We start from the raw sequence: 23,747 nt of genomic DNA, 5'->3' as shown, positions 1-23,747 counted from the left end.
CTGCTGAACAGGCTTAAACATGAAACAGAAACAGTCGTGTTTTATAAACGGGTTGAAGACGACGACGGAACAGTAAAACCCACGTAACATTACTAGACACCCCCGACCCGAAACATTTTAGTGACACTTGGACACATTAATAACACGTGGCTGTCAGTCACTATAGTAATGCACACCTCACTTGTGAATAAAAAACCATATAAACCATACACGATCCCTTGTAAAAATCAGGTGAACGTAGAGAAAACCAGAAGAATGATGATAAGGAAGTGGTGGAGATCTGTGGGAAGCGTCGGAAAGTGTGATGGTCGGTATGATGGAGTGAGGACGATGGTTGGAAAAGCTTCGAACCGAGCTGGTGTTCATGGTTCGAAACTTCCCGACGCTAAAGCACTTGACAATGTAACTATAATTGTGGCCTATTCGAATTTTATTGTTTGTTTGTAACGAAGTTACAATTTGTCATAGTAATTATATAAGTTCTTCTAATGCATATAGGAGGAAGAGATTAGGGAGAGGATTAATAAAGGGAAAGAAGAGACAGAACACAAAAGAAGAGAGGTCGAGAAAAAAGTTGATGGCTCTCGAACAGGATCTAGCGGCGACGATACATCATCCTCGGACCGGTGATGTTTTATTTATGGTCCTTTTTGTTTCCTGCTAGATGCATTGTTGTAATCTTTTGTTTCTTCGTATCTTATTTTGTGGCCTCGAGTTTAAAAAAAAAAACATAATGCAATATAATGAATGCATTTTATATGAACTAAAAGCCCAAATATTACCGTAAAAGAAAGCCCAAATATTATTAGGCCCATTAAGTGGCTTATCCATCTCCAACAGAGGATTGTTCTGGTTGTGGCACAGAGAAGAGAAGAGATTTCGAATTGACTCATTCTCTTTATTCCTGTGCTGAATGAATTTTCAATGGCTTCTTTAGGTACGTTTACATTTCTGATTTAGAGTTTCAAATTCTACTCTTTTGAATTTTGATGATGTTGTTACAAAGTTTATGCATTGCATTGATTAAACTGTTTCCAATGATATTTTTTTTTTTTTTTAAACTTGCAGATGTTATAACCACTTCACAAGCTTATCTTACTCCATTGGTGGCTCAACGTATCATCACCCATGCTAAATTCTTACAAACCCCTTCGAGACAATCCACCTTCTCAAAGCACTTAGAACTCAATCCAGGTCTCTCTAAATCAACCAAACTCGACGAAGCCGTAACCTTGATAGAGAATTCATCATCATCATCATCCTCACCGTCGAATCTCTCCTCCACTCCAGAGGCCTACACAGACCTTCTTCATGCATGCATCTCAGCTAAATCGCTTCACCATGGCCTCAAAATCTCTTCTTTGATTCTCAACAACCCTAATCTCCGTCACAATCCGAAATTGCTTAGCAAGCTCATAACCCTTTTCTCGGTATGTCGCCGATTAGATCTAGCTCGGAAAATGTTCGACGATGTCACCGATTCAACGCTACTTACTGAGAAAGTGTGGGCGGCTATGGCGATTGGGTATTCTAGAAACGGGTCACCACGAGATGCTTTGCTTGTGTATGTTAACATGTTGTGTAGTTTCATCCAACCTGGGAATTTTTCGATTTCCGTTGCGTTGAAAGCTTGCGTCGGTTTAAAAGATCTTAGGGTTGGTAAAGGAATCCATGGTCAGATTGTGAAACGGAGGGAGAAGGTTGATCAGGTTGTGTACAATGTGCTCTTGAAGCTTTACATGGAACGTGGCTCATTCGATGATGCACGCAAGGTGTTCGATGGAATGTCTGAGAGAAATATCGCTACTTGGAATTCTTTGATTTCGGTGCTCAGCAAGAAAGCTCGGGTTCATGAGATGTTTCATCTGTTCAGAAAGATGCAGGAAGAGATGATTGGGTTTAGTTGGGCGACTTTGACGACGATATTGCCAGCGTGTTCACGTGTCGCTGCTCTTCTCACTGGGAAAGAGATTCATGCACAGATTCTGAAATCCAAAGAGAAGGAACCTGATGTTCCGTTGCTTAATTCGTTGATGAATATGTATGGTAAGTGTGGCGAGGTTGAGTATTCTCGCAGAGTCTTTGATGGTATGTTGTTAACTAAGGATTTGACTTCATGGAACACGATGCTAAACTGTTATGCAATCAATGGAGATATTGAAGAAGAGATGAATCTGTTTGATTGGATGATTGAGTCAGGTGTTGCACCAGATGGGGTTACGTTTGTTGCTTTGTTATCTGGGTGTAGCGATACAGGGTTCACTGAATATGGTCTGAGTTTGTTTGAACGTATGAAAACAGAATTCGGAGTTTCACCTGCCTTGGAGCATTATGCTTGTTTGGTTGATATCTTGGGCCGAGCTGGTAAAATCGAAGAAGCAGTGAAGATAGTGGAAACAATGCCGTTTAAGCCAAGTGCATCCGTTTGGGGATCACTGCTTAACTCTTGTAGGCTCCATGGGAATGTTTCAGTGGGAGAGATTGCAGCGAAGGAGTTGTTTGTTCTTGAACCTCATAATCCGGGAAATTATGTTATGGTTTCTAACCTTTATGCTGATGCGAAGATGTGGGATAATGTTGATAAGATCCGAGAGATGATGAGACAAAGAGGGATCAAAAAGGAAGCTGGTTGCAGTTGGGTACAGGTTAAAGATAAGATTCAAACCTTTGTTGCTGGAGGTGGATACGAGTTTCGTAGTTCAGATGAGTATAAGAAAGTCTGGACAGAACTACAGGAAGCAATTGATAAATCCGGTTATTCTCCTGATACGAGCGTAGTGCTTCATGATGTTGATGAAGTAACTAAGGCAAATTGGGTTTGTAGACACAGCGAGAGACTTGCGACAACCTACTCCCTGATTCATACTGGTGAAGGGGTTCCAATAAGGGTTACCAAGAATCTCAGAGTATGTGCAGACTGTCATTCATGGATGAAGATTGTATCGCAAGTAACTGGGAGAGTCATAGTCCTTAGAGACACAAAACGATTCCACCATTTTGTTGCTGGCATCTGCTCATGTAAAGATTATTGGTGACTGGTGAGGTATTATTCTATATGCAACAAGTGAGTAGTAGAGGAATCTAAAAGACTGAAGTTGTAGAACGGACAAGGTTTGTAACTGGTCATTTTATACTGTTTGTAAGGCTTTTGATAGCGGAAGCTGATAAGGCCGCGGAAGTGCTTGAATTTGCTGCCACAAGAAACCCACGTGCTTACCATCATTGTTGGAGAGTAGCTGAGTAGGTATTCTGAAACCCGAAGCAATGCAACTGATTGAGATGAGGACACATTAAACAGAAACAATCTATCTCGTTCGGCATGACCGTGATTTACCAGCGACGGTAGGAGTGATAAGAGTATGTTTCTGCCAAGCAAACTAGACATGGAGCAGACATAGTCACATAGATGGCCAATATAAACTTGGGATGATATCTCTGACAGTTGGAACCATTATCAGACTGGCGGAGAGTCATATATCTGAAATGGAAGAGAATGGGTGCATCATTTGGACCTAGAACTCTTAACCAAGAAGTTGTTGAAATCACATAAGGTTCTATCTCGTTTTGGGTGGACAACATTTTTGTGGAACACTGGAACCCATTTGTTTTTTTTTTTCTTGTATAAAGTTTGAAGAAAAAAATTGGTTTGGGATTTCTTAGACCTTGTACAAGCTCTATTTATAGAACTCTCGATCTTGGTATATATATTCAACACATAAGTTCCCTCTTCTTTTTTGACGTCAACATGGAAACGATTCTGAAAAATAAGAAAACTGGTTTTGGAAATTGCTAAATTAGTTCTGTTCCCATCGCTGCCTGTTCGATTCTTGCTAAACTAATTAAGGAAATCTTCTATCTTCATGATTAATCAATAGGAAAGCTTGAAACTAAACCTTTTTGCACAATTCCCTTATTTACTTACGTGAACATATTTGCTTATGGAGGTAAAGTAGATATGACAAAACGGGCCAAAGCCCGTAGGTCAAGCCGACTCCTTCGTTACATAGTGGGTATCTATAACTCAATTACACGTCATAATGTAAGGGTATCTATGAAAATCCTAATTGGAATATTGCTTTGTGACGTTCGTTATTATATATAACCTAAACACTTGAAGATCGTAAAGAGCTTTTCTAAGATCAATCAGTGTTTTATTTTTTTTCTTGCTGAAATCTAGAAGAGAGAGACTTGAAGATCATGATGGAATCTATTTCCGACGATCTATTTTGTCTTGCACTAATTTACAGCTTTCTCGTGCTTACCACTGGAATTCCCAGCTCCGCCGCCTTTTTTGTTTGGATTTTGTATCTCGTCTTGAGTTGCATTCTTTATTATTATTGTGGTAATGGTGATAGTGATGATGATGACGATGACGATGACAGCGATAATGATGATGATTATGGCGACAAGGATGTTGTTACTGTGTCACCATATCATTGAATTGGCCAGTATCAATCCCTAATCCTCCCATCAAATCTCCATCGTACTTTTAAACTCTCAAGACTTGGAAGACGCCGTCTAAACTGTGTCTTTTGCCTTTGTGACCTTGTTGACGGTGATCAAGATAGGTTTTGTCGAGATGCAAACTACTGGTCTCCACGTTTTTAATGTTCAAAAGGAACAAAAATAGTTTTCTCTTTTGTTTTCCTTAAATATTTCTCTTTAAAATAATTAAAAAAAAATTGTATCGTTTGTCAATTCTTAATTGCTACTAGAGGACTAGTTTCTCATTGCTTATTGGTTTCTCCCAAAAAGGACTCAGCATATATGCAAGAAAAAACTGACTATACAGATCATATTGATTCTACTTGCATGCATGAGAAAACTAACTCCTTCGACTATATCTTCCAAAATTTAATGGAAGAACAGATTATATATATACAGAAATTGTTATTGAAATCAATATTTCAATGTTGCCGAAAAAAAAATTAGGTTCGTATTTAACCAGAAGAAAAAACATAATGACAAATATAATAATGAAAGGAAAACGAGTGTCAGAATTGGAAGTATATCTAACAAGACGGAAGCTGTGGATCGGACAAGTTTCCTCGGCTCTCACTATCTTTACTCACAAACACAAACAGTAAAGGTCGGGTTCGACAAATAATCCACAGTTATGAGCCTTTTAGGAATTGAAGAACTATGGCGTTGTGCCTTAATGTCATCCGTCTATCTAAAACTTAATTGCGCATGTCAAAGAGTATTAACAAAATAATAAATATAAATATAAATTAGAAATTTAATTATAATTTTTTTTTTGTCTTATCTTGCTTTTATACATATTAAACATCATCCTCAAAAATCAGAAATCCAAATCCAAATTTTTCAATTGCTTCCAAAGTTTCACTCTCCAAAAATTTAAAGTGCAAAATTCCTACTTATACGGTTTAATTATACCGTAGATCTTCACACGTTGGTGTGGAATGTGTGGATCATCATCTAATACAAATATTTGATCAAAAAATCAAAATTCCAGTGTTTTACATGCAAGTGATTAATTTTGTCAACGAATCAAACTAAAGATTAGAAAGAAAATAAAATTAATGATGAGAAAAATAAAATCAAAGCAGTTAACAAGACAGGAGGTGGATCGAGAAAAGCTTTACAATGTGTAATCAACACGTGTTCAGAAGTCCGAATCTACAATCATGGATAATATCGATAAAAAATAATAATAGTAAATAGTAATTTTCACAAAGGCATATATTGTACTTCTGAGTTCTGAACATGTACTTTTGAACATGAAAATACTACCATGCATCATGGATAGAGACGCCTTATCAGGACGATATTGACCTTTGCAAATCTTGTCCTTTTTTTTTTGTTTTTGGATAAGATGTGAATTAAGAAAATCTTTTCATTATTATCTAGTTATATATAAAAAGGCATTAAAAATAATAATAAGCTATGATTCCTAATCCTAATTACAATATAGATAGGGTTTTGACTCTTTTATTACGTTATTGATCATGATCATAAATACTAATACTACCTAAAGAAAATTAATTAGGTTTAGAAGCTAAAAAGCTAATTGGATCTCTACGTACCAACTGAGTGTTTGCTCTTGCTTTCTCCGTACTAAGATTTCGACCTTCTTTCAAAAACAGTTTAGAAGATGACAGATCCAGACAATGATCTAATGCATGCCGGATTAAGTTTTGGCTTCGTTTTCCTTTTCCTTGGGATTTTGGTAGGGTTAGTGTGTTGCCTTATTAAATGTTATGATCATGATGATGATCATGAACATAACAACAACGATGAGCTTGTCTCTAGCACCATCACGGTATGTGTTGGTGTCCAGCCTTTCGTACTCCAATCAATCCCTACCGTCGATTTCAATTCTAAGGACTTCAAAGATGTCATTGAATGTGTAATTTGTCTCGGGGAGCTAGTCGACGGAGACAAAGCTAGGGCTTTGCCTAGCTGTGATCACTTGTTTCACGTTGAATGTATCGACTCGTGGCTTAAGTCACATTCCACTTGCCCTATATGTAGAAAGAGAGTTTGTTCCAAGCAACGAGGAACGAGACAGGAACGTGGAGGCGGTGGCAACGAGGGTTTGTCCCAAAATCACGACCCGATCACATCCGAACATCATGAGTTACCAACAAATCCACCTCCCATGAGCACTGACACGACGATTATTGTAGATGGTGTTTACGGCGGAGAAGACGAAGGTCTACCGGATGGTCCGGATCTAACGGAGGTGGTAATAGACGTCCCGGCGAAAGAGATGGAATCAGGCCCATGTTACTCGTTACGGGCCAATTGTATGTGAAGAAGATACGGTCCATGTATTAAGCTACCGTAACATCTTCTTTTCTCTTTTTGTTAATTGTTGCAAAAATTTGTGGAGATACGGTCCATGTATTAAGCTACCGTGACATCTTCTTTTGTTTCTTTGTTAATTGCTTGCAAAAATTTGTGAATCTGGTAGTTTATATTTTTATGTTTTAACAGCGAATCTAGTATTATAATTTTGATGTTCAGATGTTATATAGTACTTATTTTCAACTTGCAAGAAAGATACGAAACGAATGATATGATACTCTGAATGCGGGATGAATGTTTTTTTTTTTGTCTGTAAAAATACATTGTAAAAGTAACTTGATTTAGAAACATTTACATTTCCCAACGCTCTCTACTGACAACAATTTAAATAGATGAATGTGGATGTGCACAGCAGCACGTTCAAAGCGTGAGCACAGACAAATCTATCTACAAACCATTGTGACCTTTATAAAGAATAATTGTTGGAAGAAGGAAATAGGAAATCGTGATCAAATTATGGAGATTTTTGTTTAGTATTACTGCTTTAACAAATATTAAAATACTTACAATTTGATACAGTAAAACCACTATAAATTTTTAATAGTTTAACTTTTAAAAATTATGAATTGAGACAATTTTAACAATAATTTCCAGAGATTCAAAATTTTATGGTATTATAATTGAATTTGTAATATTTAGAAAACATTATTAACAATTAATTACAAATACAATAGACAAATTCACTTATACACATGACATACATAAAATTAAAATTATGAATAATAATATAGATTGTTTTATTTTAATAGTCAATTAAACTATCAAAATGTAAATGATGAATATCTAAAAATTGAAAACTTTTAAAAAAATATAGCTATATTTATGACATGTTACAAAATATTTTATATCATTATAATTTGAAAATACAACATAACAGTTGTTTTGTAGATATGAGCTTTAGGAGAAACATACATTATTTTTTTTTCTTTACATACATTATATATATATATATATTTAAATTTACATAATTATTAATTTATAATATTATTGGGACTATATTTTATATGGAGATTTCAGAAAAATTATTATCTTATTATTTTATCGAATTTTCTTATTTTGTACACTGGCCCGATTTGGGACTGACAAAATTTATTAATTTATAGTGTTTATTAATTTATAGAGTATTAATTTATAAAGGTTTAACTGTACATCAAAGAATTTTTTACTATTTTACAAATATGTGTAAATGCAGTGAAAGTGTATGAAACAGTCGAAAATATAAATTAGTATCTCGATCACTGGCATCGGATGCCCTGTATTTGCAACTTGTTGGAAATGATTATGCAAGTTGTAGCTGTCAACAAAAAGAGAGTATGCAAGTTGTTTTATTTTGTTTGGTTAGTATAATTAGCTACTTTAGATAATGTAGTTAAGGATAAAGAAGGAACCAAAGTATTCACATGATTGTAACATAAACTTTTTTCCCTAAGAAAAAAAAAACGGGAAATAATTGTCAAAAAAATGAAAGAGGGCATGTGATGATTACGAGTTTACTGTATGCTTTTCCTAACGAGAGTACAAACTTCATCTAAAGCTATAGTAGCATTTTATACTATACATACTTCAAACGATATGGCTGGGCTATATTTGTAATCAAATATTTATATTTATAGCTAAAACAATTCATATCTAAAGTTTATTTGGTAAGACCCAACAAATAGTTATTTTCCTGTATCAGATGCTTGAATTCAGGATCTAAATCTATCTCTTTGTAAAAGTTTTTCCAGATTTGGCACTACCGACAGGTCCGACACTGAAATAAACATTACTCTGTGAATGACTACTTCTACTGAAAGACTGAAACTATGTTCGAGGGAATTATGAAAAATGACATGGGGAAAAAGGGTAGATGACAACTAATGAAACTATATATGTTTATAATCTTACTAAACATACCGCATACGATTAATGAAATCAGAAAATTGGTTTTGTAAAGATGTCATCTATAAGACGAACCAAAATTTTAGTAAACAATCAGACTTAATATCAATATAATAATATACTGAAACAGAGTAAACATATTGACTGGTTTGAAATTTTATATCATTTTTTTCTTTATAGTCCAATATATGTATTATTTATACAAATACTTATAAAAGATGGACTCAAACGAGCTAATACTACAAATACAGTTATTATAAGAGAGCTAGAGATTGCCTTATACCAACAAAACTTGTATTCAAAATTTATTGTCATCGACTTGGTGGAATAATTTTTTTTTAAAAAATGGGTATATGGACCCGTGACAGGCTTGCAGTTAAGGCCACAGCCATCGGCCTAAATACTTTTATTATTTATAGTTTCATCAATAATTTCGGTGGCTTAATTCTACGTAACACTTTTGCTTTTCCTTAATTACACATGTACACTATAATGTTCTGACACATTATTTGTAGAAACATGAATTAGTTCCTGTTATGTGTGATTACACGTTTACAATTGACAGGTAAACAAACAGTCCTTTCCAAACAGGATTTAGTAAAATGGCCGAAATTTTAGTATTGTTGTTGGATATAAATACTCAGCATTCAAACGCAAGAAAACTCGTCTACATATCATAGATGACAAAAAAAAGTAATCCTATACGTAATGAGTTTTTCTTATATACAAGTACTATGTATAGAAACGTTTTATACTTTTAAATAAAATAGTAATATTTATGTTATTTTAACCTTAAAACACAAACGTTATCAAATCATATTGAAAATAACAATTGTTTCTGAAAACGACGCTCCAGTTACACTTACACACCAATTGAATCCAAAAATATAATTTTTGTAACACTCGAGATTTTCAAATAGAATCAATGAAGAAACGAATATTAAAATCACAAAAGAAGAATATGCTTAAAATTAAGTAGAAAAAAATGTATATTATTGTCGGCTAATGATATATCAGATATATAATCCTAGTTTCATATTGTGTATGAGGATAAACGTGGAAAAAGACATGGTGAGTTCGTCACTGGCAAATCAAAGAAACGAATATATTGGTAACATCTTTTTGAAATTAATCGATATAAACACTAAAAAGGTAAAAGATTCGGGAAAACGACAATAGCCTTCCCTGTCGAATAGCAATAACAATATAAATAATATTCTGGCCAAAAAAAAAACCTTATCTTTATTAGCGAGGCAGCTTATAAACCAGTGGAACTTTTTTTTTTTTTCGAAAATTCCACTCAAATAATAGAGTGAAGAAAAGTATACTGAAAAAAATCATTTTAATATTATCGTTTAATTTTAATTTCATCGAAAAACAGTTTATATAAACACCCACCCCACTCTTTCACGAGTACATTCATCACTCACCAGTGTCAAACAATGGCACCATCAATGAAAGAAATCTTCTCTAAAGATAATTTCAAGAAAAACAAGAAACTTGTTTTGCTATCCGCCGCCGTGGCCTTGCTCTTCGTAGCCGCCGTCGCCGGTATCTCCGTCGGAGCTTCAAAAGCCAACGAGAAAAGACCTCTATCCCCTTCGTCTCACGCCGTGCTAAGATCCTCCTGTAGCTCCACGCTTTACCCTGAGCTCTGTATCTCCGCCGTGGCAACTGCCGGGGGAGTCAAGCTAACGTCGCAAAAAGACGTCATCGAGGCATCGCTTAACCTGACAACAACCGCTGTGGAGCACAATTACTTCACCGTGAAGAAGCTGATCAAGAAGAGGAAAGGACTAACGCCGCGCGAGAAGACGGCGCTTCATGACTGTTTGGAGACTATTGACGAGACGCTCGATGAGCTCCATGATGCTGTGGAAGATCTCCATTTGTATCCAACCAAAAAAACTCTCCGGGAACACGCCTCAGATCTCAAAACCCTGATTAGCTCCGCCATTACTAACCAGGAGACTTGTCTCGACGGCTTCTCTCATGACAGCGCCGATAAGGAAGTTCGTAAAGCCTTACAGAAGGGTCAGGTACGTAAAACATCAATTGTTTATCCATTTGCTGCTCACATGTGATGTGGAATTACATAACCATTAATTATAGAAATATGTGAAATGTATATAAGATAGAATCTTCAACCTTAATCAAAATATCGCAAAGGTAAGACAAAATGCATTTGGTCTTCGTCTTCGTCGCAAAGTGCATTTGTTTTCGTTCATTAAATTTTATGGAATAGATAATGGCTCAGCATAAATCACTAGATATATATATATATATATATATATATATCATACCTCACACCATAACTGACTATTAATTTCATATATCACATCACATCACATTGTACAACTTTTAGAGCTTGTTTATTTTAGCATTAACATATTTGTTAGCTAGTGCTGGTCCATGTGTGTGAATAGTAGCTATCTATCGTTGTTGCTAGAGAATATTACATACCTTCAATTATTATTATAACTTGTTGGTAACACGATATTTTTGAAGATATAGCTTTATAACGAAACGATTAAATGTAGATACACGTCGAGCACATGTGCAGCAACGCACTAGCAATGATCAAGAACATGACTGATACGGACATAGCCAACTTCGAGCAAAAAGCTAAAATCACCTCAAACAACCGTAAGCTCAAGGAGGAAAGTCAGGAAACTACGGTGGCCGTAGATATCGCCGGGGCCGGAGAATTAGACGCGGAGGGATGGCCGACTTGGTTATCCGCTGGAGATAGGAGGCTTCTTCAGGGTTCGGGTGTGAGAGCCGACGCCACCGTGGCAGCTGACGGTAGCGGTACATTTAAAACTGTGGCGTCTGCGGTTGCCGCGGCCCCGGAGAATAGTAACAAGAGGTATGTGATACATATAAAAGCCGGAGTTTATAGAGAGAATGTGGATGTTTCTAAGAAGAAAAAGAATATAATGTTTATGGGAGATGGTCGGACGAGAACTATTATCACCGGAAACAGAAACGTCGTCGATGGTAGCACCACTTTCCACTCCGCCACCGTTGGTAAGAAATTTTAATTATTAACTTTTTGAAAAATGATATTAGCCACATTATTTGGTGGAAAAAATCTTTACTCTTTTTCATGCACATTAAATATATACATGTAGATTCTTGTCTTAGTACCCACCCACTACAACAGATATTCGCACATGTACCCTAGTAATAACGAGATGAAACTAAATGTGAATTTGAATTTACCAAATTTGAACAAAACTCTTTAGTTAGATTAGATATGAGTCATGTAAGAGAGTCTTGGTCCATTATTTTCTTGGCTTTATTCATATGCTTTTCCAAGTCACATTATGTGGGATTGGTATGATGGCTCATCCACTCGTGAAGTGAGCCCTTATTTTTCTTTCTTATTCTTTTTGTTTAATTGTTTTTGACTTTTCTATCCAACTTGGTCCCTTAATTAAAGTTGCTTCATCATTATTACATTACAACTAGTATATCATTGCCATTTCTTTAGTCCCTTTTTAGTTTATAAAATATTACTAAAATTCGTTAAACTAAAGGTAATATTCTTTATAGTAAGATAAGTCTGTCTTAGTTAATCTTTTTAGCTAATGATGTCGTTAAGTAACCGTTGTTTAATTCTTTTGTTGGCCCCAGCTGCTGTCGGTGAGAGATTCTTAGCTCGTGACATCACTTTCCAGAACACGGCGGGTCCGTCGAAGCACCAAGCCGTGGCTCTCCGAGTGGGTTCTGATTTCTCAGCCTTCTACAATTGTGACATGTTAGCTTACCAAGACACTCTCTACGTCCACTCTAACCGTCAGTTCTTCGTCAAGTGTCTCATCGCCGGAACCGTTGACTTCATCTTCGGAAACGCGGCCGTCGTGCTTCAAGACTGTGACATCCACGCTCGCCGCCCTAACTCCGGCCAGAAAAACATGGTCACGGCTCAGGGACGTACGGATCCGAACCAGAACACAGGGATCGTTATCCAGAAGTGTAGGATCGGTGCCACGTCGGATTTATTGCCGGTGAAAGGTAGTTTCCCGACGTATCTTGGTCGCCCGTGGAAGGAGTACTCGCAAACGGTGGTAATGCAGTCGGCTATCTCAGACGTGATCCGACCGGAAGGGTGGTCCGAGTGGACCGGTACATTTGCGTTGAACACTCTGACTTATAGAGAGTATGCGAACACAGGAGCAGGGGCAGGAACTGCAAACAGAGTGAAGTGGAGAGGCTTTAAGGTGATTACGGCTGCTGCTGAGGCTCAAAAATATACGGCTGGTCAGTTTATTGGTGGTGGAGGTTGGTTATCTTCGACCGGTTTCCCCTTCTCGCTCGGTCTTTAATTTGAGATACGTATAATTGTGGTGTTCCTAGCGTATTATTGTTGATTAAATGTTATTGATTTATATAATAAATCAAATCGTGTTTCATTTTTTGCTTTGTGTTGTGTATTCTTTTTTGTTTTTCTTTCTAGATCGTAGTATTAGAAACGAGATTATGCAGACGGAGTAAATTAGATAAATTGAGCAATCGTCGATTAGTACTATACCACACCAATACTACTAAGTACTAACTAACCCAGTCAGTTGGAAAACTTGTCTTAGTCAGTTAGTCAGCTAAATTGCTCATTCCGGTTGTTCATGATATCAAATCATCATATCTACGAAAACTCAAATTGGTCTACCGAGTCCACGAGAGATGCACTTGACCAAGAAAGCACATGGCGGCTGGTACTCGAGTTTATGAAATGCAGATGCCAGATGGCCTTCTTACACATGTATACTTATAGTCTTAGAGATTTTCATTCCTTTATATACTTCTAGTTTGGCTATAAATGCTAAACTTAATAATAGTAAACAAAAACTTGGCCGGTTGATTTATCTTAGATTTTAAAAAATTCCAACTCTTTGTTTAAAATTTTCAGTTGTGATTTGTGAAACATTATTGATAACCTGCTTTTTTGGTTCATCTTATGGGCTTTTGAGCACAAAAATTTATAAAATACGCTTTCCAAATTTCCAATGACAGAAAATGAATCAGTAACCTCTTAAAAACCAAATAATTTTTGAATATGATAATTCCATAAACCATATTTTCTAAAACTTAGGCACTAAAATCAAAATATTAACTACGTTGGATTTATTAAACATATATTAACTTAGTAATTATTTTTAGTAATTATTTAACCCTGTAATATATATTAACTTAGTAATAATTTTAATCCAACACTCAGTATTTTAACCCTGTAATTTATTTTGTATTGATAATATTAACTACGTTGACAATTTCCAACCAATGTGTTCTACATTGACTTGTCCTTCTATGCTTGTTAACTTCATTGGAATGATTAGCATGTGATTACCAAACAAGAGTTGAAAGGTTTATACTCTCTAATAAGTACATGTAAGTCTCACTATCTATGGGCATACAAGTGATAACGATACTTTAACTTATGTTTACAAAACTTGCAACACCCAATTCGTTTTTTTTTTGTTTTTTTACTAAAACAAAGTCGAATATATTACACTAATTATAGAATATTCAAATACTATAAGGTGAAAGACTGTGAAAGGAAATTACCAAATGAAGATTGATTTAACATTTATGAGTGACAGTATACGACCTAATGGATGATCACGAAATTAATTAGTGACAACACATGATGAATATTATACCTTCCTAATCCTAATGGATCATTTACACATACTTCCTTAAGAACATCGCAAGAATAAACTACTCACACGTAAAAATATTGACGTTTAAAGCAACACAACTATAAACCCTAGAAACAGAGTTTGATTTTTTTTTCTCATTTTTGTGTTTTCTAATGAATTCAATCAAGAACAGCTATGGCAAAGTTAACGAAGCTGAAGATTTAGCCTTGAAGAGGAAGACGGCAAAGCGATTTATCTACATGGGCCTGTCCGTAGCTGTTCTGGTGGCGATTATAATCGGCTCCGTCGTCGCCGTCGCTGTTCATAGCCGGAGAAACAACTCTCCTAAACCAAGACCGAATTCAACCCCCGAGTTGACTCCAGCCGCTTCACTCAAAACTGTGTGCAGCGTCACTCGTTACCCTTCTTCTTGTATCTCAAGCATCTCGAAGTTTCCAGCGTCCAACACGACGGATCCGGAGGTTTTATTCAAGCTCTCGTTGAAGGTTGTCGCCGACGAGCTCAATTCCATTTCCGATTTGCCGAGGAAGCTCGCGGAGGGGACTAATGACGAGAGACTCAAATCGGCCCTCGGCGTTTGCGGAGATCTGTTCGACGACGCGATTGATCGCGTTAACGCAACCGTTTCCGCCATGGAGGTCGGAGACGGTAAGAATATTCTCAACTCGACCAAGATCGACGATCTCACAACGTGGCTCAGCGCCGCCCTTACAAGCCACGACACGTGTCTCGACGCGCTTGATGAACTCGTCCAGAACAAAACCGAGTACGCGAATTTACCAATCACGAAGAATCTCAAATCCGCCATGGTTAACTCAGCCGAGTACACCAGCAACAGCTTGGCCATCGTCGCGAAGATCCTCTCCACGCTGAGCGATTTCGGGATCCCGATTCACCGGAGACGACTCCTCAATTCGGCCGATTCGTTTCCCCATTGGGTTAGCCCACGTGCGAGACGGTTACTCCAAGCGAAGAATCTAACCCCTAACGTCGTTGTTGCGGCTGATGGCTCCGGCGATGTCAAGACGGTGAACGAAGCCGTGACTAGAGTTCCGAATAAGGGGAATACGGTGTTCGTTATATACGTGAAAGCAGGTACGTATGTTGAGAATGTGCTTTTGGATAAGAGCAAGTGGAATGTATTGATGTACGGCGACGGCCAGGATAAGACCATTATTTCCGGTAGCAGAAACTGGGCCAAGGGCACTCCCACTTTTCAAACGGCGACGTTTGGTATACTCTCTCATCCTTTACTTATTATTACTCTCTGTTTCACTTTATTTACCCGATTTTGACTATTTACTGATAGTAGTAGTAGGACTGTACTTTTTAGTCCAATTTCTTATTTTAAAACGCTGTCGTTTCATTTTATATTTAATACTTGGAACTTATTACGAGTTTACCCTTGATGCAGCAACCCAAGGCCAAGGATTCATGATGAGGGACATCAAAATCATAAACACCGCCGGACCAGAGAAGCACCAAGCGGTGGCATTCCGATCAGGAGCCGATCTCTCTGTTTACTACCAATGCTCATTCGATGGTTTCCAGGATACTCTCTACCCTCACTCTAACCGTCAGTTCTACCGTAACTGTGACGTCACCGGAACAGTAGATTTCATCTTCGGAGCTGCCACCGTTGTCTTCCAGGATTGCACTATCCGACCGCGTCAGCCGCTTCACGGTCAGTACATCACTATCACCGCTGAAGGTAAAAAGGATCAGAATCAGAACTCTGGTACAACGATCCAGCGTTGCACAATCTCCCCCAACGGAAACGTAACTGCTGAGGTGTATCTTGGCCGTCCGTGGAAGGAGTTTTCGACGACGGTGATTATGCAATCGGTGATTGGGTCGTTCGTTAATCCAGCTAGGTGGCATACGTGGGATGACGGTAAAGAGCCGCCTTCGACTATATTGTATGGTGAGTACAAGAATTCGGGGCCTGGGTCGGATGTGACCAATAGAGTTAAATGGGCCGGGTACAAGCCTGTTATGTCTGATGCTGAGGCTGCGAGGTTTACCGTTGCCAATTTTCTCCGAGGTGGTGATTGGTTACCGGCGATGGGAGTGCCGTTTCAACAGACTTAATAATAATGTTGTTATCAATTTATTTATTTTTTAAAATATTATTTCGTTCGTACTATTTTATTTTAGATTTATCTTAATTTAAAGATTTTTTAGCTAGATATTCTTATTTTTAAATCTTCAATATATTCTTTTGTAACTTCAAAAAAATATATTTTATTTTTAAGGATTTCAGTTTTCATGATAAGCGCCTCTATTACTATGAATGATTTGCATCAATTCCCATTATATCGTATGTATGTTATTATTTCTATTAATTGTAAATTATAAGAAATTTAAATATATACGAACCAAATGAACATTTTATATAAACTTCTAAAGTTAACCTTTTTTATTGCTTTTGCTCTTTTGTACACTTTAGAAATAAATAAACCTCTCAACATATATAAATTATGATTTTCAATTTTAGGTGTCACTTAACCATTAAAACCAAAGACTGATGTAATGTAATGGTAAAGTGTGAACTCACATTTGTTATCAAGCAGCTTTTAATTTGTCTGTTTCTACTTTCTAATAAGTATATTAAGACAAGATTAGATGAGGTCATTAATTAAAATGGTTCATGGGTTTTCTAAGTTGTTAATATATACGTACCGAACATATCTATTTCCAGTTAAAAACTTCTGTTTTACACGCTTGAGGACACACAAAGAGAAATGAAGTAAAAATGGAGTCTTGTCGTGGTTGCCAGAAGTCGCAGCGATCATTGATATGGCAGTGGTTGAAGGTGGTGGACAGTTTCTCAATCATTTTAACGGCGATGCTTCTACTTGTGGTGGGAAAGGCTCTGTTTTGGAACAGATGATGTGGAGTGAAGTCATCATCGGATTTTGACTGATAAGTCAACGAAGAGTTTCGAATCAAATTGCAACGTGACGTTGTACTCTGATCATTGTTACTCGCCGCTCTTGTCCGTAAATTCTACTGAGCTAGCCTAGAGTTCTCTTTAGGGCTTCTTTGGTCACAGCTGTGGAAGAACCATGTGAAGATTTTCGGGGTTTTGAGTGAGCTGGTTTCATCTGATGAATCTGTTTTGTCTAGTTTGAAAGTTTGTGATGAGATGATCGCTGATTCGTTGGAGTATATGAGGGAAACGATCGAACGTTTTGATGAGTTTGGGAAGGATATGACTGATGCGGAAATCGATGAGATTAGAGGGAAGTTGAGTTATGTGATCATTGTCTCATTGATCAAGAGACTTGTTTGGAAGGTTTTGATGAGATTATGGAGTTTGATTTCTCGAGTTACATGAGAAATATTAATATAATTAAGAGACTTAAGAGATTCTATGAAGAAAGGGAGAGAGCTTGTGAGCAACAGCTTCTAAAATCTTTGGTGGATTGACCAAGCAAGATGATAACAAGAGTGTACTTGGTTTTTTAGAGACAGAATCGAGTTTTCCGGATTTGTTTGGTAATGAGGACCGCAAAGGACTCACGATGACTTGCAACTTGACTCCTAATGTAAAGGTAGCCAAAGATGGAACTGGAAAGTACCGGACAATCAGCGAGTCTGTGGCTTCTGTCCCTGAAAAAATCAGTTCAAGTTTCGTTATACACGTAATGGAAGGTCATTATGTTAGAAATGTTAACGTGACGGAAATTATTGTAATATACGGCGACGAGATCACGAAGACGGTCGTCTCCGGTAGCCTTAACAGGATCGACAAACCTAACATCATTACCTTTCAAACCGCCACTTCCTGTAAATAGAGTTATTTCCGGTTTCACCCGTTTGGTTTGGTTCTAATAGGGACTGGTCATATTTTGGTTTTGCAGCTGTTAATGGAATAGGGTTCGTTGGTAGGAGGGATATTCAATATTGACGCTTTGATTTACAAACATGGATGGTTAAATTTAGCAAACATGTCACATGTGTACTCTAACAGAGTTTCTCTTGATAGTTCTTTGTAGTCCCGGGTTTAAGGGTTGTATAAATTAAGACAAACAAAAATGTAGATTGAAAGCTCAATGAAACTCAACTCGATATAATTCATCATCTGACTAATACAAAAGTGAGAAGTTTCGATCGTGAAAGAAAGTCTTTTTAGTTTAGAGAACCGGAAGCAGACAAGCCTGAGAAATTACCCAACCAACCAGGTAAGATCAAACGGAAGCAAATGCCGGTTTATTTCTTCATAGACGACTGATGACGGCTTCAACCTCCTGAGGAGTGTAGAGGTGATAAGCTGGTGCAACTTTGGCAATGTCGACATTGTTTGGTGTCACCTAAACCAGAAATATAGAGTGTCAAAAAGGGCTAAACCAGAGTTGAAAGCAACAGGCTTTAAGTAAACAAGCTTGACATCAGTTCAGTACCTTTTCTTCCATTACTTGCTTTAGGATAGATACAGCTACTGTTTCAGCTTCTTGCAGAGTTAAATCCTGTAAAAGTCGTAAAATTGAAGTTCAACGAAAAAACCCAAAGGGATACTGTAAATGTACTTGGGACAGCCAAACAATCTAAGTTATTTTTACCTTGTTGAATTGCTCTTGGAGAGAACTATCAGCTCCTTCTGAGCCTGACCCAATTGCCTTTGCATTGCATTGCCAGAATGTTCCCGATGGATCTGTATAGTACCTGTACAAGATTAAGTTGTTTAACATTGTTGTATACCAATTTGAGATAATATAGACCGTTGGAAAATGAAATAAGCTAATCGAATTAACAACTTACAGGCTTGGTCCATTTTCATCATGCCCAGCAATGAGAAGGGATACTCCAAATGGACGAGACTGCAAAAAGTTCGTGAGACTAAGCATAAGTATATTCACATAAAAAGGAGACCGTAGAGAACCAAACAATAACTGCTGTAACATTATGGAAGAGTTAGGGAGCTGAATCTATCAATTCACAACTAAAACTTAATCCCCAGTTCAAGGGCAATCTCTGGTAGTTGATCATAAATTTCAGGCATAAAGAAGTGAAATCCACTAAACATTTCCTAAGCTAGCAAGAGTAGTGGAGCAACTAATACCATTGACTCTTCCTCTCCTTCACCAAACCGTAAAGCCAGATCACACAAAGCTTGAGTTGTAGATTCTACAGTCATTGGCTCACCATACGAGAACCTGTGGTTCTGCAAAACATAAAAATAAAGCAGTTGGTAACAGAAAGAACTTTCGATGTAAGAAACAAAACAATGAGAAACAGAAACTGGGATCTCACTTGAGTTTCTACTCGTGCATGCTCAACAAGTGTTCGGGCGTCAGCAATCAGACCACTCATAGCACAACCTATATGGTCATCAATTTCCATAATCTTCTCAACACTGCTCGGCTCCTACTTAAAAGAAAAAACAAAGACACTAAGAAAGCAGTCTCTATAATAGGTAGACTCTATCAGATTCTATCACACAGTGCCAAATCAAAACTAAATTCGAAGAAAATTGTGAATGTACCAAATCATGAAGGCACAGAAATAGCAAAGAAGATAGTACTTCTTAGATGCTAACAAATCAACCAGTTGGTATTGCTAAACATAACAAAAGTAAATAAAAAACAGGGGAAGCCAGCACGAGTCTTAAGAGGTTAAACAGCAGGAGAGAAAGTATACCAGCAAGGTCGAGGTGATACGCTTCTCGACAGCAAGAACAACTCCCTCTTTTGTCTTTACACCAATCGCAGTAGAACCAAGCTGCAACCCCAAAACCATTACAAACAAAACCTCGAGGTTAAGTAGATTCACAATCTAACAGTTATCCCCAACATAGCACAGTTAACTCGAGAAAAATTTTAAGAAACCAAATCCAAGAAAAATTCCAACTTTGCTATAGATGATTCTAGGGAAGCTAGAGTAATCGAGAAATCACCTTGATAGCTTCAATGGCATACTCCACCTGAAAAAGACGGCCTTCAGGTGAAAAGGTATTGACTCCTCTGTCATACTCAGTCCTTTAGATAACCAAACAAAATACACAAACTTGATCAATACGAACACCATAATCGCTGGGTTTAAAAGTGAACCCAGAAACGGTAACACACGATTACGTCGAAATCGAAGGAAGAAACATTTTTACCTAGTGAGAAACATCTTCTTCTCGATTTCGATCTGAAATTAAACCTCAATGTCTGCACAAAAAAAGTTATAAACCCTAAATATTTCACAGATCGAAGAAGAATACAGAAAGAAAGAACTTGTATGGAAGCGAGAAAGCTTTTACCAGCTGAATTGATCTACACGAATCGAAGATACAACTCTTCTTCTTCTTCTTCGTCTTCCCAGTTTGCTCCTTTCTAAGCTTCCGAAGAAGCACTCTTGAGTAACAAGTTAGAATTAGATAAACACTTGGGCCTTTAATGGGCTTTAATATCTCATCAAACGGGCCTTCAATTAGGCTAATATATATAACTTGTTAACTTAATCACTTAGCCTAATTAACCCATCACCTACTTGTTTTCACTCGTGGTCGTGTAGTCGTATGTTTTTATAGTAAGTAATAAAATAAGAGACTACATATGAAGATAATTGTTTGCCCCAATATATATATATATATATATAGATATATATATGAAGATAACATTGATAATTACGGTATCGAATTTTCATAATCCTAGTTGGTTATATAAAATTAACGTAATTATAAAATTGGAGTGATCGTACGATTAATGATAAGTTAGGCCACCACTCCGGGATGATTTAAGTGGACGACGATTCTAGAAATTTGATATATAAACTTTAGTGACGTATTTAACATCCTGAAACATAGACCACAAATATAATTTATAGACTACTGATCGAGTAATCAATTAGCATTATCTATCAACACTATATTTTTGGTTTTGGCTTAAGCGACAAAATAAAATAAAATTGATTTGTGGAAGTGTAAAGCAATTTTGGAAGTTTTCTCCAACGTTTCGTGACCTACCCTTATCTATGATTCCACCATTTGAGTTTATTATATATATTTTTCATATATATAGTACATATTTGTTTTGGTTAAAAATGTCCATGATGAACTATTAAGGATTCCAAAGTTGTTGATGACTCAGAAACTTGTCAAAATTTGTTGTTTCTTTTTTTAAGAACACACGAAAAAAAAAACAAAAAAAAAATCGCATAAGCTTATTTAAATTGATGGAAGAATATTCGTTATCATGTATAGTTTGGTTGCATAATTAAACCAGCGAGATAATATTACTAAATAACCAAGTAATAACACCTTATTGAGCTTAGGAAGAGACAGAGGTTTCCAAAGAGTACGACGACGACGATGTCTCCATGTTTAGCCAACACTTAATCTCTTTGCCTAATTTTAAACATTAGTTTAACCAGTCATGAGTCACCAATTATTTGACATTTGCAATAATACTTTGTCATGACTTTTATGGATTTACCGACACGTGCTACGATTGATTATAGAATAAATTAATTCGCGTCACTGGACGGCACCATAAGTAACTTCTTGTCTAAATAATCCGATTGGTTAAAATAGCCATTGCATACATTATTTTTGGAATTAATGTAATGACATAATAATAATAGTGCAGATAGAAGATAATCTTCAACTAATATAGTGATGTCTCTACAACTGATTTCAAACGATTTGAGTCTAGACAATTATTTAACTAAAAACAGACCTAAATGACTAGACATACACATAAATTCAACGGTTTCACAGTGGTTCATTAACGTAAGAAGAAGAAAAACGAAACCATTAGAAGAACCCCACGAAAAAGACAACTAAACCAGTTAACAAAGGAGAACACTCTTATCGGCTATTATTTAATCTGCATCTTGCGTCTAAAAAAATTCTTATATTATAAATTCATAATTAAACAACTCAGATTCAACCAGTTATCGGAATCCTGTTAAAATTATTGTTGTTTAGGTATATTTCTTTTCTTTTTTTCAAAGTTCTTGAGACCTATAAACCAAACACTTTGTCCAAAAAGAAGAGATCAAATTAAAGTTTCTTCTGGAAAAAAAGAGAATCGCAAAGGCTATGATGGCCTATTCAACTAACCTTAGTCTTCCTCTTAAAACAGTACCATGTTTTGTTCCAAAAACATTAAGATCAAAGACTTTGATGGTGCTTCAACAGAGTCAAGTTCAAGTTAAAATCAAACAAGTCACAGTTTCACAGCCTCAGCCGATCAGATACTCCACCAAGAACACCGTAAGATCCTCTTCTTTCTTTCTTTAATTCTTGATTTCTTGAAAATTTAGACACAACCCATTTGGCAAAATATGGTTTTTGAAATTCGGTTTTTCTTTTTTTTTTTTTTTTCTCTTGAAACAGGTCTTTGAAGATAGGACGCAAGGGATCATTTGTTACACAGATGATAATGGAGAAGTCATATGTGAAGGATACGATGAAGGTCCTCGTTGTCCCACACAGTGTCCAATGGTAGCTTCTTACTCAAGGTACGATAAATTTCCTAATCCTAAATTATATATACTCAGATAGATCTTGTTTCAATGTTATTAATCATTGGATTTGGTAAAAAAAACAGAGAGGTAGAGATTCTTAATCTTCTGCAAAGAAGTTATCAGGAACTGAGCGGTGCAGATAAAGATAGCCAAGAACAGATGAGTGCTTCAAAACCAGAATTAAAGATGATCAACTGGAGCAGCTTTGACTTTCTCTAAGATCTCTTTTCTTTTTCTTTTTCTTTTCTCTTTCTAAAACTCAGAACCTGTTCTCTCTTCAAAATAGCCTCTTGAATAAGAATGTACAGACCAAAAAAGGCTGTGAAAGAAGCAGCTTTTTGCTTCTTTCTTGTTTCGATCTTTTGTAAGAACACAAGCATGAATATATGTCCAGATTCTAAATTCAATCTTTTCTGAAGTTTTATGACAAAGAAAAGGGTACGAATATGAAGCATATAACAAATGAATCTTTCATAAAATCGTAACACATTAAAGCAAAGCTATACACAAGAGAAACGTCTCTCTTTCTTTTTTTCTTTTCTTTTGTACAGAGAGGATAAAAATGAAATAATCTCACATCTTTCTGAGGACTGTTTAAGACAATCTCTTAAGTCTCTACAGTAACGACCCAAAATCTAAAAAAAGACTGCAAACAAAATCGATATCTGACAGCAACCCAATCTTCCAATAAATGAATAATTATGTGTTCCCAAATGCCAAAATCTATACAAGACCCAAAAACACACTTTACAATATGATGATTCCTGATATCACTCTGCTTGTGTACCGGCTTGAGAGGTTTCTTCAGGATGATCAGATCTGGAGTCATTAGCAACGACAGTAGGCGGAGACCATTGATCAGGGACCATGAGGAAGTAAGTTGTCATTGCCTTTCTGAATCTTCTCTTGTAT

At 36.5% G+C, this 23,747-nt stretch overlaps 6 protein-coding genes across 6 annotated transcripts; 5 read left to right on the top strand and 1 right to left on the bottom strand.

Annotated features, from left to right (window-relative positions):
* On the top strand, positions 97 to 3,654 carry LOC104704817 (pentatricopeptide repeat-containing protein At3g14330-like). Its single transcript, XM_010420848.2, has 2 exons — positions 97 to 439; positions 1,069 to 3,654. The coding sequence occupies exons 1-2, from the start codon at positions 169 to 171 to the stop codon at positions 3,033 to 3,035; spliced, it is 2,238 nt and encodes a 745-aa protein (XP_010419150.1). The 5' UTR covers positions 97 to 168; the 3' UTR covers positions 3,036 to 3,654.
* Positions 6,116 to 6,778, top strand: LOC104704811 (putative RING-H2 finger protein ATL61). The gene has a single exon (XM_010420842.1). It carries the CDS (start codon positions 6,116 to 6,118, stop codon positions 6,776 to 6,778), a length of 663 nt encoding a protein of 220 aa, XP_010419144.1.
* Positions 10,082 to 13,134, top strand: LOC104779154 (pectinesterase/pectinesterase inhibitor 3). The gene is made up of 3 exons (XM_010503540.2): positions 10,082 to 10,751; positions 11,253 to 11,742; positions 12,352 to 13,134. The coding sequence occupies exons 1-3, from the start codon at positions 10,155 to 10,157 to the stop codon at positions 13,041 to 13,043; spliced, it is 1,779 nt and encodes a 592-aa protein (XP_010501842.1). The 5' UTR covers positions 10,082 to 10,154; the 3' UTR covers positions 13,044 to 13,134.
* LOC104779146 (pectinesterase 1-like) lies at positions 14,291 to 16,551 on the top strand. The gene is made up of 2 exons (XM_010503535.2): positions 14,291 to 15,608; positions 15,790 to 16,551. Exons 1-2 carry the CDS (start codon positions 14,528 to 14,530, stop codon positions 16,464 to 16,466), a joined length of 1,758 nt encoding a protein of 585 aa, XP_010501837.1. The 5' UTR covers positions 14,291 to 14,527; the 3' UTR covers positions 16,467 to 16,551.
* Positions 18,401 to 20,737, bottom strand: LOC104779139 (proteasome subunit alpha type-5-B). Its single transcript, XM_010503530.1, has 10 exons — positions 20,626 to 20,737; positions 20,482 to 20,533; positions 20,275 to 20,356; positions 20,019 to 20,099; positions 19,632 to 19,745; positions 19,441 to 19,542; positions 19,140 to 19,198; positions 18,941 to 19,043; positions 18,782 to 18,847; positions 18,401 to 18,691 (listed from the first exon to the last, which is right to left on the bottom strand). Exons 2-10 carry the CDS (start codon positions 20,493 to 20,495, stop codon positions 18,599 to 18,601), a joined length of 714 nt encoding a protein of 237 aa, XP_010501832.1. The 5' UTR covers positions 20,496 to 20,533; positions 20,626 to 20,737; the 3' UTR covers positions 18,401 to 18,598.
* Positions 22,222 to 23,245, top strand: LOC104779131. Its single transcript, XM_010503520.2, has 3 exons — positions 22,222 to 22,581; positions 22,705 to 22,829; positions 22,919 to 23,245. The coding sequence occupies exons 1-3, from the start codon at positions 22,408 to 22,410 to the stop codon at positions 23,052 to 23,054; spliced, it is 435 nt and encodes a 144-aa protein (XP_010501822.1). The 5' UTR covers positions 22,222 to 22,407; the 3' UTR covers positions 23,055 to 23,245.

This window comes from Camelina sativa, chromosome 1 (assembly GCF_000633955.1).
Source record: "Camelina sativa cultivar DH55 chromosome 1, Cs, whole genome shotgun sequence".
NCBI classification, from domain to species: Eukaryota; Viridiplantae; Streptophyta; class Magnoliopsida; order Brassicales; family Brassicaceae; genus Camelina; species Camelina sativa.
This window is presented reverse-complemented; position numbering and strand designations above follow the sequence as displayed.